The sequence below is a fragment of the Lactuca serriola genome, chromosome 8 (genome assembly GCF_051521515.1).
Source record: "Lactuca serriola cultivar US96UC23 chromosome 8, Lser_US96UC23_V15, whole genome shotgun sequence".
NCBI lineage: Eukaryota > Viridiplantae > Streptophyta > Magnoliopsida > Asterales > Asteraceae > Lactuca > Lactuca serriola.
This window is the reverse complement of record NC_136415.1, coordinates 4391879-4408320: the sequence shown is the minus strand read 5'-3', so window position 1 is coordinate 4408320 and position 16442 is coordinate 4391879. Positions and strand designations below refer to the sequence as shown.

The following is a 16442-nucleotide window of genomic DNA, read 5'->3' as shown; positions in this document are numbered from 1 at the left end:
GGCCGAGAGTAGAAGAAGAGGGAGATAAGAGATTTGATGTTGCATGGAGATATGTGATTGCTTAGGTATTTGAAGTGTAAAATGCAGGGATAACCACCATGTAATATTAAGGTGTCAAGGTTCTAATCCCTTTTAATTTTATATAGATTATTATATTTTCTTTTAGTATATCCGAGTATGAGGGGGAAGGAAAAGACAAGGGAAAGGGTTTGGGCCTTGTTTGCTTATTTTCGAAATTTTGAGGCCCAAATTGAAAGTTTTCGACCAATTATGCCCATATGAGGGTTTACGGCCCAATAGTGATGAGGAAAAGGAGTTTACGGCCCATTAGGGTTCAAGATACCATTTACGGACCATTAAGGCCTATGATGACAAAGTGAGACATTTTAGGCCCAATAAGGCCCATGAGAAATCTTATGGCCCAAAAATACTATTATTTAATGAATATGGGTCTATTTAAGGCCCAAATAGGGTTCCTTAACCCAGAATAACCAAATTGAGAGTTTACTGGCCCATTAGGCCCAACAAGAAGATCATGGTCCATTCTGAGTTTGAACTGGGATATTAGGGTTTCAAGCCCATAGTAAAGTATATGAGATGCATTGAATTAGGTTTTACACTTCACTCAGGAGTTTTGATTCCAATGGTTGATTTTTAATGACTATAGTATATGAAGTTAACTTAGATTACAAGTTATATAGAAGTTGATTTTTACATGAAGAAAAAATTTCTTAACCAAAAATGCTAGTTGTGACACTAGTGGGATGCGTTATCAATGACATAGATCATTTAGGTTGCATGTGCCCTTAAGTGTTAAGTGAAATTCTGCAAACACATAGTTCTTGTAACCTATAAAACCCATCAAAAAGTTTGGGGAGTTCAGTAAGGTGATGAAGACTTAGAACTTCTCCAGCCACCGTATAATAGTTCCACCCTACCATTGCAAGTACATGTTTTAGTGCGACGGAGTTCACCATGGGGCAGATGGTCGTGGAATATATGGATGGTGATTAACAACATCGACATATGATCTTGAGTCCTAACGATCCCTCCATGCATTATGACACGAAGTTTCGTAAGCAGGATGAGTGTGACCTTTCGTCTTATTTAGGGCTTCCTCCCTCGTGCATGTCTTCCTCCCATTTTGCCTGTCATATTTTGAGATATTCACCTGAAGAATGTTGTGCCCACATATTAGCCGTTGCAGCGATTTCTCGAGAGCAAGCATGTCCCTTACACAACTAAACTTGATGATGCCAAAGAAAGAGCCCCCCTCTTCTTTCTTCTGGTTAGGTATACGCCTTTTATTTTCCATAAGTTTAGAAGACGGCTCTGATAGTGATTCTACTTGTACCCATAAGGATGTTTGAGACATAGAAGGAGGATAACGCCTTTTTGGGGTTTAGATCGGATTTCATTCGGCGGACATCCGTCCACCCCCCATTGTTCTCCTTGCGACTGCCAGACTTCATAGAGAGAGAAACTATTAACTATCCTTAATTCAACATTAAACATGCGTTTTTATTCAATTCAATCGATTCAACCCGTTTTTATAAAACCCGGTCGGCTCATTTTGGTCGAAAAATAAACATAAAACTGATTCTAATTGACTGGCGCAAAAGACATAGAAGTGACTTTTACAACATTTGATTTGAGAACTAATAAAAAAAATAAAGAAAAAAAAAACATTGGATCGCGAGAGAGAAATTAGAGGAGAATGAATGAGCAATCGACGCCCTTCTTCATTCCCATCGATTGACGCAAACGCTTTCCAATTTCCATAACATCTCTGATCTATCATTTCTCCCGCAACACATTCGCATCGATCTTTTCCTGGTACGTACTCTCTCCAGCTCCATTTTTGTTACACTATTTCCGTCAATCTGATTTCATATTTTTGTAAATTTGTGTTGTCTGTTTGATAGAACATTATTCGAATATCTGTTCGTGTTTTGATACTGATCTTTACCCCAATCTGTCCTATATTTAGGTCGTTGTGATCTATCTGTGGTATTTGTTGTTCTGATTGTGTGTTTTAATGTCGGTTTTTTGGGGTGTAAGGAATTGGGGAAAAGAGGAAGAAACCTATCTATGATCCTGCTTCGTTAAATTAGAGTAGTTAGTGATTATGCTGTCTATATTAGGAAGATGATGCGATGAACGATCTAATATACGAACTCGGATTTTGGATCGGAACTTCCATTGATATTTAAGTAATTGTGTCTATAAATGTCAATACGATGGACTCCTTACGGAGAAACTAGATACAGACAGATAGGTAATTTGATCAGGTGAACCTTTTTCTTGGATCACAGATCTTATCTTCGTAAGGGTTTGGATCACCAAGAACTAATCAACATTATGATTTATATCAGGCCGGTTTTAAACATTCATCGGAATTTTAACGATTGTTTAAGATACATGAGTGCTAAGTTGGTGTTTAGTCTTGAAATATTACTGTCACCGATTCATATCAATCCAAACTTTAAATTTCTTATTTCTCAGATAAGCTCGAAAGCTTGGAGAGTAACCAGGAAGATTCTAAAATTTGTTGTGGCAGCTGGGAAGGAGGAAATCCTTTCTATAATTCAAGCACATAATAATATCCTTCCCATTAGTAAGTTCTGCTCGATTTGATCCACAATTTAAATCTTCATGAGAGATGTTCTTTCTAAATGATTAAATTTTTAATGCCAGGATGCTCGGAAAACTTTTATAAGATTGGCCACTGTTTGATCTTCATTCCTCAACTGTTAAATCTCTGAACACTTTCATTCCAGTATGTCTCTAACAAGTGTTAGCGACAAGGAGGTGGATATCGTGATCGGTGCTTTCCGATCTGATCTGACGTCTTTCATGGAGGAATGGCGACCTATATTCTCTCGATTCCACTTAATAATCGTGAAAGATCCGGATCTTAAAGAGCTAAAACTTGCCGAAGGTTTTGACGTTCGTGTCTACACAGAGGCCGATATAGTCAAAGTCGTCGGTCCTTCTAAAATCGCTCTGTTTTCCGGCTACTCCTGTCGCTATTTCGGCTATCTCGTTTCCGATAAAAAGTATATTATTTCAATCGACGATGACTGCACGCCGGCCAAAACAAACAACGGTGATTTGGTAGACATAGTCGCCGGACACATCAACAACCTTAAAACTCCAGCGACTCCTTTCTTCTTCAATACTCTCTACGATCCGTATCAGAAGGGATCCGATTTTGTTCGTGGATACCCGTTTAGTCTACGTAGCGGCGTACCTTGTGCGATTTCATGTGGGCTTTGGCTTAATGTAGCAGACTACGATGCACCGACACAAGCGCTGAAACCAGATCTGAAGAACACGAGGTATGTCGATGCTGTTTTGACTGTTCCTTCGAAGGCAATGATGCCGATGAGTGGAATCAACATCGCGTTTGACCGGGAGCTGGTGGGCGCCGTCGTGATGCCGGCGTTGAAGCTGATGAAGGAAGGGAAGGTCCGGTGGGAGACGATGGAGGATATATGGTGTGGTCTTGTGGTGAAAGTGGTGTGTGATCATTTGCAGTTGGGTGTGAAAAGTGGGATTCCGTATGTTTGGCGGAACGAAAAGGGGAGTGCGGTGGAGAGTTTGAGGAAAGAGTGGGAAGGTGTGAAGCTGATGGAGGAGGTGGTTCCGTTTTTTGAGACGTTGAAGTTGTCTCCGGAGGCAGTGACGGCGGAAGATTGTGTGATGGAGGTGGCTGCGGCGGTGAAGGAGCGGCTGGGATCATCAAATGCGGTGTTTTCCGCTGCTGCTGAGACGATGGTAGAATGGGTAAAGCTCTGGAATGCTGTCAGGTCCCAGGCTTAACTGTTTTTTCATTTTTTTTTTTCTGACTGTCGGTTATGTTAGGGTTCATTTTGTTCTAATAAGCACTTAATAGACGTTTAATTCTGGAGAATTAAAAAGTGTATTTGGCGTTTAGTTAATTTCTTATTTTGTTAATCAACTAGACTTGATAGTTAACACGTGATCTTTGACTTGGACTTGGGTTTAGGATCTATATAACGTTGTTGATCAAAGGTTTGATTTAATATTTTTTTGTTATTTATCGACAATATAATATTTTATTTTTTGGAGTTGTAAATATGTGGTGGTGTTTTTTTATTTCTGAAAATATGTAAAGGCCACATTCTCATTTAACATATCATCGGTGACTAAGTATGGTTTGTTTTGAGGTTAATTTACGTATACACTCGAAAATGTTTAGACTTCAAGAGCGATGTTGGTCTAAACATCATAAAATTTGAGGTTAATCCTTGTTATTTAACAAAATAAATTAATTTTTATTTTTAGGTGTGCAACAAAATAACAAATTCTATTAAAATCACTAAGTTTTTATAAAAAAACGATTTTGAAGCGTTTTAGAGTTGTTTTAATTCCATTTTGTAGAATTATTATCGACGCCACCAGTTTTGTTTCATATGTTTCCAAATATATAGATTCTTTTAATGGTTAATAACTTAATAGGAGTAATGTATTTTTTATGAGTTGTTAAGTATCTTCCTATTAAATGTTCTTATTTATCATTCTATTTACAAGATTATCATAAGTGTCAAAATCAAAAGATAAAATGTATCAAATTAGTATTTTACACATGCATTAAATGGGTAAAAAGATGAAATAGGAAGCAATTTAATTTTTAATTTTTAATTTTTTATTATTATTTAGTTATTTAATTACTTTTGTCCATATTTGATTATTTAAGTTGTTTTTTATTTTTTTTTCCATATTCAGTCCTTATAACTGGTTACTTTAGGTTAAGCCAGAAAAATGACTTGACATGGTAATATAATTTCCAGTTTGCATAAATTTAGTCTTTAATTTTTTGTTTATATTTAGGCCTCGTTTGTTTTTCTACAAAAGTACTTTTCTAGCACTTTTTTCTTCTGACGGGTAGACGTTTCGCAAGTGCACGTCTTCTTCCGCAAACTTGGAAAAAGACAAAAGACATTAACCACTTCCAAAACAAACAGCACCTTAGTCCTTATGACTAGTTTCTTTAGGTTTTGCTCATTAAGATAGATGAAACCGTAGCCGAAAACATCTTCTGCTTGGAGAATATAAGATACCAACATTATTTGATTGATTCATGAATTAAGATGATGATATAAGTGAGGGAAGAGCCACGTACGAGAACGCTTCATTAATGATTTTTCCACGAAGAATGCCATGAGCAAAACATGAAACCGATTATAAGAACTGAATGTGGACAAAAAAGTTAAATTGTCAAATATGGACAAAAAAATTCAATGATTAAATATGTACAAAATAAAAAATACATTACCCTATAAAATCAATATCCCCACTTTTAAAAAGAAAGAAAAAGTCATCAAATTATCAAATATATTATAATTATTTGTGATCATACAATACGAACGATTTCCATGTAAGATTTTTGAATGGAATGTATATAATATAAGTATTAAGTACTAGAAGTAGTGACTTAAGTATAAGCGAAAATAAAAAAGCGATCAATCATCCACATGTGGCCTTTCGATAAAAATACACCCAATATTCTTATTTCCTAATATGAATAAAATATAAAAGATTTTATATATCACCCAACTAGGTTCATATTCCTTTATTGTATCCATTAATTGTCTTGTAATTGGACAAGATTATGAAAGATTAGTCTGTATTTGATAGTGGATATAACGAAGGAATAATAATTAGTGTATACACAGTTTTATACTGCTGGAGTATTAATTAAGTAATACTAGTAACTAATAATGTTATAATGCGTTTAAATGATTTATATTGAAAGAAATCAAATGCATGTGGGATGACTTACAAGTAACTACCCTTTACATTTGTAAAAACATTTGTATCGGATGACATGTATAATATGATTCTTTTATTTCACATCACCATCAACTCTATTATATATCATAATCAGAAATCATTTACTTTAAATGAATCATGAATACATCACCTTGTTCATAAAGCATTACTATTAGAATGAATGACAGTGGTATTGAATGGATTTTAGCGTGATTCCAATATTTAGATTTCTTTCAACATAAAATTTATAAGAACCTTCCTATCTATACATAAACACAATCCAGCCAAAAAGAAGAAAAAACAAGAGATACTTACGAATGAAACAGGTCTCTCAACTGATATCAATTGTGTCAGAAAAGCAGAAAAATAAAAATAAAATTTACAGGTATTGACAAAAGTCAGGAGACCTGAATATGAAGTCTAAGTACAACCCAGACAATGTCTGACTGAAAGTGAGAAGTGTGTTGGATGTTTTGCAGGTGGAGACTGAGCTTTTCTGCGACCAAAATGCTTATGAAAAGCATCCACTGCACCTTTAACCCCATCTTCATCCGCCATGGCCTTTGCCAGTTCAGTAGCAGCTACTTTCACCTGTGTGTGTGTTATTTTATATTTATGAGAAAAGTAAATAAGTATAACTCTGTGTTTTACTTACAGAATACTCACCTCTGGCTTTAACATCAAGTGTATCGCAGAAACCAATTTCTTGAGTGAGAAGTCCTCCACAGGAATTGGAGGGGGGCCTACTCCCCTAGCATGAACCTGCTTTCCCCAAAATGGTTGGTCTCCAAAGAAAGGAACCACAGTTGTTGGACACTGTTGTAATTTATATACATTATTATTATTATTATAGAAATAAATAAAACAATACTTGGAACTTTTTTTTTTTCATATGATAGAAAAAAGCAAGCTCACCGCAGCTTTAAGACCAGCAGCAGTTGTTCCAGCACCACCATGATGAACCTGCAAAAAGTAAATAATTTTTATTTGTTACACAAATGAAAAATGTATAAAAAAATTTACGTACCACAGCAGCACATTGTAGGAATAGCCAATCGTGTGGAACATTATCCAGCAAGTATACGAAATCTTTCGACTTGGCCACTGCACATATATATATGATATATGTACGTAGAACAATATTAACAAACAAACTGTATTTTTTAAGTAATTAATGAGGTAGAAAAGTAGAGGAAGATAAAGATCTTACTTACAGTTTCCTAAACCACCCCAGCCTTTGTTGATGATGCCTCGTTGTTTTGTAATTTGTAGGGCTTCCACAATTATCTTTGTCATTCCATCAGGGTCTTGAACAGGCTGTGTCATGTGTCATCAAATCAATTACAAACTATTGTATTGCTGCTGCTTTTAGTCAAGGAGTACTGGAGTTGTTGCTTTTAAGTGCTTGTATTATCTAATAATCTATTTATGTAACATTTAAGAGGAAAAAAAACTCACAAGGCTACCAAATCCAATGTAGATGGGCTTTTTACCATTTTGGAGCCATTCCAGTAGCGGATCTGGAGGTACATAAGTTGATGCAAGGTCTAAGAAACAGAAACCTACAACATCAATATGCGCACCCCAATCTGAAATCCCATTAATCAACAACACAAATCATTACTATATAACCATCCACAATATTTGCCCATAGTATATATATATTTCAAGATTTTGTGAGACAGAATAGTGAAAGTAACAGAGACATTTGAAGAGCTTTTGGTTTGGGGAAAAGATGATATGGAGCATAATTAATCAATCCAACTATAGGCAGCATGTTAATTTATGTGTAAACCAAATATAGACAGACAGACAGACATACCTTTTGGTTTGGGAACAAGATGTGGACTCCAAATATATCCATAAGGCAAATCATGTGGAGAACTATATGAACCACTTAAATATGTAATAGGTCTTAGCTTCAGCTTTTTCTTTCTAAACTCATTAATTATATCTCGCATCCCCATCCAAATTAATGCATCAACAATCTGATATGATAGCTGCAACAAACAATAATAGTGTTCCATCCCATGAGTACAAATAATAAAGCTACTAGTTGGAACTATAACAATAATCAAAGCTGCTTACTCTATTTGCCACAGGTTGCCGAACCCGTGAAAGAGGGTGTGAAAATTCACTTGTAGGCCTGAAGAAAACAAAAAATATCAGTAAAAGGACGGAACTGACCCTATCTCTCCTAACTGGCACACTCAGAAAATTAAAAAAAGCAATAGAAACGTACGTCCATGGCATAGTGAAAAAGATGTGGAGTGGAACATTAAGTGCTTCTGCAACATGAGTATGACCTGAAAAAGCATAATTCCATTCAATGTAATCTAGTTAATAATTAACTAAAACAGATAATTCGCAATTTTAATGGTGATGTGATGTGGGCCCTACCATATGCAGGAGGGTTAGCAATTATAGCATCAACATTGAAAGGAACGTTTGTGTCCAGATCAGGACTAGTACATGCAGGAAGTAAAGAAAATACAATCTCCTTTATTTGACTTCTTTGAATTGGTATCTCTGAAGGTTCTGATGGCAAAAATCCTTTGTTCTTCACCATGTCTACACAAACAAATTCAACCCCACCCATCACAAAAAAAAAAAAAAATAATAAAAAAAATTATAAGATAAAACTATTAATATGGCTACATTACTTACATCCAGCAAGGACTTTGGGATCACCACCTAGAGGGAAAAATTCAAGGCCAGAAGCCTTGACAAATTCCTTGAAATTGGAGTGAGTTGCTAGTCTGACTCTATGACCATATTCCTGTAAACGTTTTCCAATGGCAACAAATGGTTGTACATCTCCCCTTGTTCCAACAATAAGCATAACAATCTGCAATGGAGGGAAATCTGGAATAGCTGTTGCATCAAAATCTCCATCTTTATCTTCATCTTCATCTTCAGTAATAGTAGTAGTAGTAGTAGTAGTAGCTTCAACTTTGGTACCAAAATCCAAGCTTTGTTGCCTGATTTCATCCGGAATTTCAAATTGCACTGTGCCATCAGCTCGAACACTAGCTAACCGATTCAACCACTTGAGCTGCAGAAAAGTACATTACATTTATGTTGTTTTTAATCATTCTTATTGAGTATTTATTTGAAAATAAGATGTAGTAACTGAAGAAGCCAAAACCTTCTTTTTTGTAGGTATTTTACTGTCAAAAAACTTGGCACCAAGTAAGCCATGGATTTTGTTTTGTTTAATTCTCCCATGTTGTTGTTGTTGTTGTTGTTGTTGACTACTGGTTGTCACTGATGATGTGTCTGGAGTAGAACTTCCACCGGGAAGATTTCGATTAATAGACTCTGAGTAGACAACATTCGGAAGCTGTCAATTGATAGGTTAACAAATAGAATAAACTTCATTGTAGCAAATGGAGAGATCAATGAATAATAATGTCTGCTCCATCTAAGTATTAGGTTTAAAGCTCATTTCATTTGGGAAACAAGTTAGAAAATACCACTCCAGTAGAGAAGAGATTTTGTCTACAAGAGCAAATATGAACGTTGTGTGAATAGAAGCGTCAATAAGTAGTAACAAAAAGAATACATGGGTTTGTAGTATAGCATGTACATACACATATATAAACATTGTATTGTAGTAGTTGTTTCTATGTATATGCCACCTAGGGGAAATCGTCAGATATATAAAAAAGGCTCTTTAGGGAAACTATTCAAGACATACATACTGGCAGCACCCTTCACTTAATCTAAGAATCTATTGTTTATCCACTTTGTTGTTAGTTTACTATGATTTATTTATTTAGTAAAAGGTAGGGTAATGTAATGGGTATTGCGTGCAGTTACTATAAGAAACTCTTTTGAGGAATTAGAGTCTTGATGGGCGACATTAACAAACTCTCTTGAGGAATTAGAGTCTTAAAGTACAATTATTTATATATTACTTCAATCCATCATCATTGGGAGAGGATTAACCAGAAGATCAAACGTCCTAAGGCCAAACATCAATTAAAGAACAAAATGACATCGTCCTCACAGAATTTATTCTCTGGCTTATTCAGAAATAGCTCAAATGCGCATTGGTCAAAGCAATTAAGATTGAAGAAAAAGGCTCTTATTTTTTTTAGGGAGAGAGATGCTAAAATTCTCAACTATTCAGCAAACTTTAATAGAAAAACAACTACTCACCTAACTCTTCTAGTATTCTACTCCTTAGAATAATTAATTTACAGATTCATACAAAGTCTCACTTGTTCGTTGTTCCACAACCAGGGTGCTCTTTAAAACTCAAAATTAGCAATTCCTCCAACAATTATAATCACATTTGGTGTATAAATTCATCGGCTTAAAGTTACATGACACCCAGATATGTGAAAACGAAAAAAGGGGAAACCTGAAGATAGACCGACATGTTGAGGCGGTTCGTCTGCGGCAGTTATCTCAACATCAGAATCGAGTTCCGGTGGGCTTTCAGAAGTGACACTAGGAGATGAGCTTTGATTATGATGACCACCGTCGCCCACATCAGGGTAAGAATTCATGGCGATTGCTGTAGTACTTTAAAAGGATTGGAAGTGCTTTTGTTGAAAGCTGAAAATGAGAGAAAAGGGAAAAGAGGGTTTTGGTTACGAAGGAAGGAAGGAAGGAATATGTTCGGTTGTGACCGCCTGCTTGCTTACATCACATTCAAAGACAGGTGTTGGACTGTTGGTAAAGCAATGCCAACGAGGGAATTGGGTAGGAAATTTGAATGAGTTGGTGGTCATTCAAAACATTTTTTTTATTTTTTTATTTTAATTCTAAACTAGCTGTGAGACCCGTATAATATACGGGTTGATTAAAACAAAATGTTAAGTACGAACGATTAAATAGAAATTTTATTTGAATTTGAAATTGAAATAAGTGAAAATTATGAGAAAAAGACATGCAAAGAATAAATTAATTAAAATTATGTGTTTAGTGTATACTAAATGGGTTAATTATAACAAAATATTAAACATAAAGGTTTAAACTGTAAATTTATTTGGAATTGAATTTGAAATTTAAAATTTGAAATTTAAAATTTGAAATTTAAAATTTAAAATTTGATAGTTATTATAGTAGGTTTAATTTATGGAAAGTAAATTAATGATATATTGAAAATGAAAATTAAAGTAATGACAAGTAGAAAATAAATATATCTCAAATTATGACAAAATGACATGTGGCTAATCTTATGAGAGAAGGACATATGGCAAAGTCATTTTCATTTATTATAGTAAATAAGCTCACTAACCTTAAATAGACCGGCCCACATATCTCTAGGGATGGAAACTGGCAGGTTATGCAGCCCTCGAACCCGACCCTACCCGATTTAGGCCCCCTATGCCCTATTAGTGATCCCGACTGTTTAATCCCTTAAGGCTTCGAAATATTAGGGTTGAAAAAAAAAACATGTATCCAATGTGAACTCGCTACCTTAACTCAATTTGACCTAGGAATTCCTAAGTTGATAAGTATAGAAACACCAAAGTGTTTCAAACATTAGGATATGAATAGCCATAGTCCTTAACCTTGTATATATAAAACTAAAGTAATCCTTTGGTTTTGGTTTTTTAAGTGATTTTAGGAAAATATCAGTATTAATTATGATAATTTATATGTTATTAGTTTAATGAGTTTTGAGACTAATTCATTTATGTTATTAGTTTAAGTATTACGGTGGAGATAGTCATTTTCCCTTGACCATCTAAAGCCACTTGCCATCTAGGCATTATATTAATTTTTTTTTCTTTTATTTTCTCTCACTTTCATCACTCCTAACCCACAACAAATAATTCATATCTTCCAACTCACTCTCAATGTACAAGTACAACATATGGTATAAGTTCGGAGAGAAAGAGATGAGTGGGTTCACCTTGATGATGAAGTCACCCTGTAACACCGTAAAAATTAAAACAATTTTTCTCTTTTGAAAAACACATTTTTAATTAAACAATTCGTTCACAAAATGTCATAACATCAAGTTTTCAAATCACAAATGTCTCCCAAGATCAAAATTACATCCAATTCCCATATGTGTGTACGAATCAAGCCGGCGCATTCCCGCGGTCATCACTGGTACCTGAAACACATAACACTGAACATTGTAAGCATAAGCTTAGTGAGTTTCCCCAAAATACCACACTAATCACATAGTAGCCACTCGAGGCTGTAACTCTGTTGACCCTCTGGTCAATGTGTCTCAGTGGGGCCCTCCAGCCCCAACTCTCTGTGGGCCCTCTGGCCCTAACTCTAGGGACCCGAAAGTCCCAACTCTGTAACTCTATAACCATGCATATCACATATCACAACAAATCACAACACATAATAACATGCAATCACTATGGCATATAACTCTATAATACTTTATCTCTGAACTCTATTACCACACTAGGTAAAGTATAGTGAGAAGACTCACCTCGGGTATCTCGGTAAATATTTGTCTCGGACTAAATGTGATCTAGCCTCCGCCTAATCACACAAATTAATACACCCATAAATACAACTGAACTCAACCCTAAAGGTCAACAAGGTCAACGGTCAACTTTGACCGGACTCGACGAGTGCACTAGGGCGACTCGGCGAGTCTATACGTGTCCACTGACTCCCTTGGATCCTCTCTTGACACGTCGAGTGTTTCCCTAACTCGACGAGTTTCACCTGGCATGAATCGTGGGGCCACCACGACTCAACTCGCCGAGTCTCAAGAAACTCGGCGAGTTCAGGCTTGACTCAGGCCCACCCCTTGACTCTCCCTGACTCACTGAGTTGACCCCTCAACTCGGCAAGACCACTCGCTGAGTGGTTACGGGCAAACTTCATGCTACTCGCCGAGTCTTTTCTTCAGACTCGGCGAGTCCATGCCATGCATAAACTCAAACTCACTCTAAGGTCAGATCTGTTCCATACAATCATAGATCTGGCCTCCCCAGGCATGATAATCACGTAAAGTCCAAACCTTGGTGCTCAAACAACAACTATTTGCTCATAAATGATGTTTTAGCCCCATATCTCACAACTCTAAGTCAATACTCTCATGAACCCTCATAAAGCTTAAGGAATAAAGTTTTTCTGGACCTCTATGGATCTCATCTCAAGCCTCGTCACAAATAGGGACGAAATGGACATCAAATCTAACCAACATAGGGGTCAAGAAACCCTAAACCCCCATGTTCATCATAACAACAAAAGAATGGAGCCAAATATACCTCCAAGATGATGCTTTGAGCTCCAAAATCGAAAGATGTCCACCTCCCTTGCCTTCTCTTAGCTAGAATCTCCTTTGCCTTGCCAAACAAAGCTTCAAGGGTCAACAATGGCCTCTTCTCTCTCCCAAAACGCTCAAGTCTCTTTAGGGTTTCTCTCTAGGGGTTGGTGGCCGCAAATGACGGCCATAAGCCCTTTTAAATGAGTCTCAAACCCTTGGAAATTAGGGTTTCATTAAACAGCGTGGACTCGTCGAGTCCACTTTTGGACTCGCCGAGTCCAGACACGAACCCGCGCCCAAAACCGCGATCCTGCTCGGCGAGTTTGGACTCCAACTCGCCGAGTCTCCTCACAATTCACCCAAAAATACAAGAATAAATAATACCTAGAAATCCGGGGTGTTACACACCCACCCCTTGTTTATAATACCAAAGATTCTTAATCTTGGAGGTACTATACCACATCCATCTAGTGCCACTCTTACCACCCTTAGAATTTAGCTATTAAGTTTAGTGATATCAAATTTTAAAATTCATCTAATAGCTACAATTTCTTCCATCAACTTTCATATATTCGTTGTATTAGTTTAATAATAACATTCCTTATTGACATTAGTTTAATAATAAATTTAATCCAGTAGCATTTTCAACTTTAGAAAAACATATGGTTGATATAGATATTTTGTTATCTATAGATTTTTTTTCCAAATTAAACTTGGAAATAAATATGTCAGAGGAATCCATACCACATCTAGTGGTGAGTGAAAACACGATTTGTTTTTTTTTTATATTGTAAATAGCAGGCATGTATAATATCTTGATGTTGAGGTATTTCCAATTTTTAACTCTATGTATGAAGATTATTGTATTTTAGCCCTTGTGCATGAGAAGTGTTGCAAAATGGTCCATACTGGTATTTTTGTAAATATTGGGTGTGGGGCACATACGTTGGGCGTACATGACAGGATCCCAAACCCTAATTTTTAGGGTTTATGTAACACTCGGTTTCGAATTTCTTCATTATTCGGGGTTATGGCCCGATCATTGGTTATCATAAGGCTTAGGGCTTTGGGGAAGAAAGGATTTGGCCTTTTGGATGTGGGTCTTATGGATTAAGTAATCCGGGTGTTCGTTTGTGTTTCGGATCCTAAGGGTATCATCGTAATTTGGCAGCTCGGTTATTTATGGATTTTGGGTTTTATTCAGAAAGTTTTATGGCTAAGGTGAGCTGTCAGAAGTATAGGGCTTTTCGTCACATTTCTGTGGATATAAAGTTCGTTGGAAACAGACCTAAGAGAGGAAGTTATGGTCGTTTGAATTTATAGGCAGAAATGGTCCCTAATTGAAAAAGAATTACAAGATTGGTTCCATGCATGCATGGTCTGATGGCGTGTGTCTGGGTGGGTACGCCCAACGTAGTTGGCAGAGTACCAAACCTTACAAATTAGGGTTTGTGCACTATTTAAGCATCCTTATAAGTTCAAGGCTCTCTCATTTCTCAACCTCTGCTGATCTTAAGCCTCATTTCGAACCCTAATCCCCTTGGTGGTGTATTGTTGAGCTTGGAAGTGACTTTAAAGGGTTTTTGGTGTTATTTCAAGGAAGTAAATCTTGGTGAGCAAACTTGGTATGGCTTTGGGGTTGTAGATCCAAAACCTTCACTCTCTTAGGAAGCTTCAGGAGGTATAAAGTTCTTATCTTGATTCCTTTTTATGCTAGTTTGGGTTTAGGGAAAGATTAGAAGCTTACATGGTGTATTAAGTTCTCCTTGTGAGTTGGAGCCACTCCAGGAGCTTGAAGTGATAGATATTGCCCCTTATGATGTTGTTAGTTCATAAAAATGTCATCTTGCTTGTGGATATTGGACCATGCATGAGTTTGAGCCCTTATTGTGAGACTTGATGGAGAAAATCAGATTTTGGGTCCCATTAAGTCATTCAAACAAGTAAAGTTGCCAACTTTACGGGTTAATGACTTAATTCGAAGGTTTCATGAGGTTTGGGGGCTAAGTGCTTACTGGGTTAAGTAAAAAATGAGTTTTTTTGAAGGATGCTATTACGCCGCATGTAATGTACAGTACACCCCGCGTACTAGTTTTTGCCCCGTCCCAAACCGTTTAGCGTACGTCAAGCGTACAAGGTGTACGTCAAGCGTATGCGACCAGCATGCAGTTTTGGAGTTCATACCTTTTGGACTTTGGAGTTTAGGTCTTGGGCTTGGATCAAGTTTTTGGGCTTATTTGTTGAAGTGGAGTTTTATTTTATTAAGTTGGCAATTATTTATTGGGTTGCCTTGTTGGGCCTATGATTGTGGTTTTAGGCCTTAATGGGCCTAATAGGCTTGGTCCATTAGTGGGCCTGGTTACTTTGACCATTTTTGAACCTATTGCTTAAGGCTTAGCCCTGGATAATTATTGAGTATGGTTTGGTTGCTTGGTTCAGTTCGTGGAGCCAGTTTGCAGCAGTTGGTTTCCTTGACGCGTCATCACCATTCTGAAACAAACCATACAACTATCAGGATCATGAATATAATTTGCGAAATTTCACATTCTACAAGCCCCCTGGTTTCCTCACAGCTTTACCCGAATCGGGTATGGATCCTCTGCTTTCGGGCCCATACTACCTTCCACATCTATTTGTACTTTCCTCGAGGGTTGCTTTGAGTCTTTCATGTCACTTTCTACCCAAACATACAATTGAAATCAGATAAGGTTCCTGACACTAATCTCTTCTTATACACCCTCTAGGACACAACTCTCCCCACTCACTGCCCTCAGTTGTCCAAAGGACTTCCACGAACTTCCTCTAACTAGCTCACGGATATCGTTACATATTACATATTACTAAAATCAGATAATTATTCGAATGAGAGGTCTTACTCTATAAAGGTTGGACTTAAATAATAGTTGTGCAGTAGAGCTAAACCAAACCTTCTAAAATTATTTGGTTCGCATAACATGTAACTTGGCATATTCGCTCACTAGCTAACTAAAGTTAGTTAAAACTCCTAGAAGCACAAAGCAAGCAACATTCGGGCTTCAGGTAACAAGAAACAAACATACCCTAATCAAGCCATCCTATTACTGAAAGATCAGCACTAACATGCAAGTCTACAAGCTCATATATTAGGCATTTAAGGCATATCTCCTAGCACTCTATCATGAAAAAATTAACCAGATCCCTAGCCCTAACTAGCATGCAATTCACATATTCATGAATCAAATCATAGCAGATAACATGTATGGGTATCCTGGGAAAAACTTACTTGAGCTCGGTCGATTTCATGCATCACACTCCTTACACTTTATTAAAACCCTTAGTAAAAAGAAGTTTTCTTATAAAAAAACAATCAAACCCTCGATTTGAGTTCAGACATACCCCTAGAGTGTGTCTGAATCCTTCAAACCAAGACTTTGATACCAAGTTGTAACATCCCAAAAAA

The 16442-nt window shown here is 36.7% G+C and overlaps 2 protein-coding genes across 3 annotated transcripts; one reads left to right on the top strand and one right to left on the bottom strand.

Moving 5' to 3' along the window:
- The first annotated feature begins 1695 nt into the window (after window positions 1–1695).
- Window positions 1696–3964, top strand: LOC145068061 (putative UDP-arabinopyranose mutase 5). The gene is made up of 3 exons (XM_079015052.1): window positions 1696–1836; window positions 2506–2617; window positions 2698–3964. Exon 3 carries the CDS (start codon window positions 2782–2784, stop codon window positions 3823–3825), a length of 1044 nt encoding a protein of 347 aa, XP_078871178.1. The 5' UTR covers window positions 1696–1836; window positions 2506–2617; window positions 2698–2781; the 3' UTR covers window positions 3826–3964.
- Window positions 3965–6086: 2122 nt separating this feature from the next.
- LOC145069698 (sterol 3-beta-glucosyltransferase UGT80A2-like) lies at window positions 6087–10445 on the bottom strand. Of its 2 annotated transcripts, none has more exons than XM_079016644.1 (13): window positions 10169–10445; window positions 8948–9120; window positions 8467–8854; window positions 8200–8370; window positions 8042–8105; window positions 7888–7945; window positions 7622–7799; window positions 7258–7388; window positions 7014–7116; window positions 6827–6903; window positions 6715–6762; window positions 6466–6615; window positions 6087–6390 (listed from the first exon to the last, which is right to left on the bottom strand). In XM_079016644.1, exons 1-13 carry the CDS (start codon window positions 10314–10316, stop codon window positions 6220–6222), a joined length of 1860 nt encoding a protein of 619 aa, XP_078872770.1. In that variant the 5' UTR covers window positions 10317–10445; the 3' UTR covers window positions 6087–6219. The 2 variants fall into 2 exon arrangements, with proteins under 2 accessions (XP_078872770.1, XP_078872771.1); XM_079016645.1 differs by having other exon boundaries at window positions 8948–9142; window positions 10169–10334.
- Window positions 10446–16442: the final 5997 nt, after the last annotated feature.

Excerpts from the sequence above, each read along its gene's own strand:
- LOC145068061 (XM_079015052.1), top strand. The coding sequence starts at position 2,782 with ATGTCTCTAACAAGTGTTAGCGACAAGGAGGTGGATATCGTGATCGGT.
- LOC145069698 (XM_079016644.1), bottom strand. The coding sequence starts at position 10,316 with ATGAATTCTTACCCTGATGTGGGCGACGGTGGTCATCATAATCAAAGC. Across the intron at positions 7,389-7,621 it reads TCTTGTTCCCAAACCAAAAG|ATTGGGGTGCGCATATTGAT; the intron begins GTATGTCTGTCT and ends ATGGGATTTCAG. Across the intron at positions 6,616-6,714 it reads CTGCTGGTCTTAAAGCTGCG|TGTCCAACAACTGTGGTTCC; the intron begins GTGAGCTTGCTT and ends AAATTACAACAG.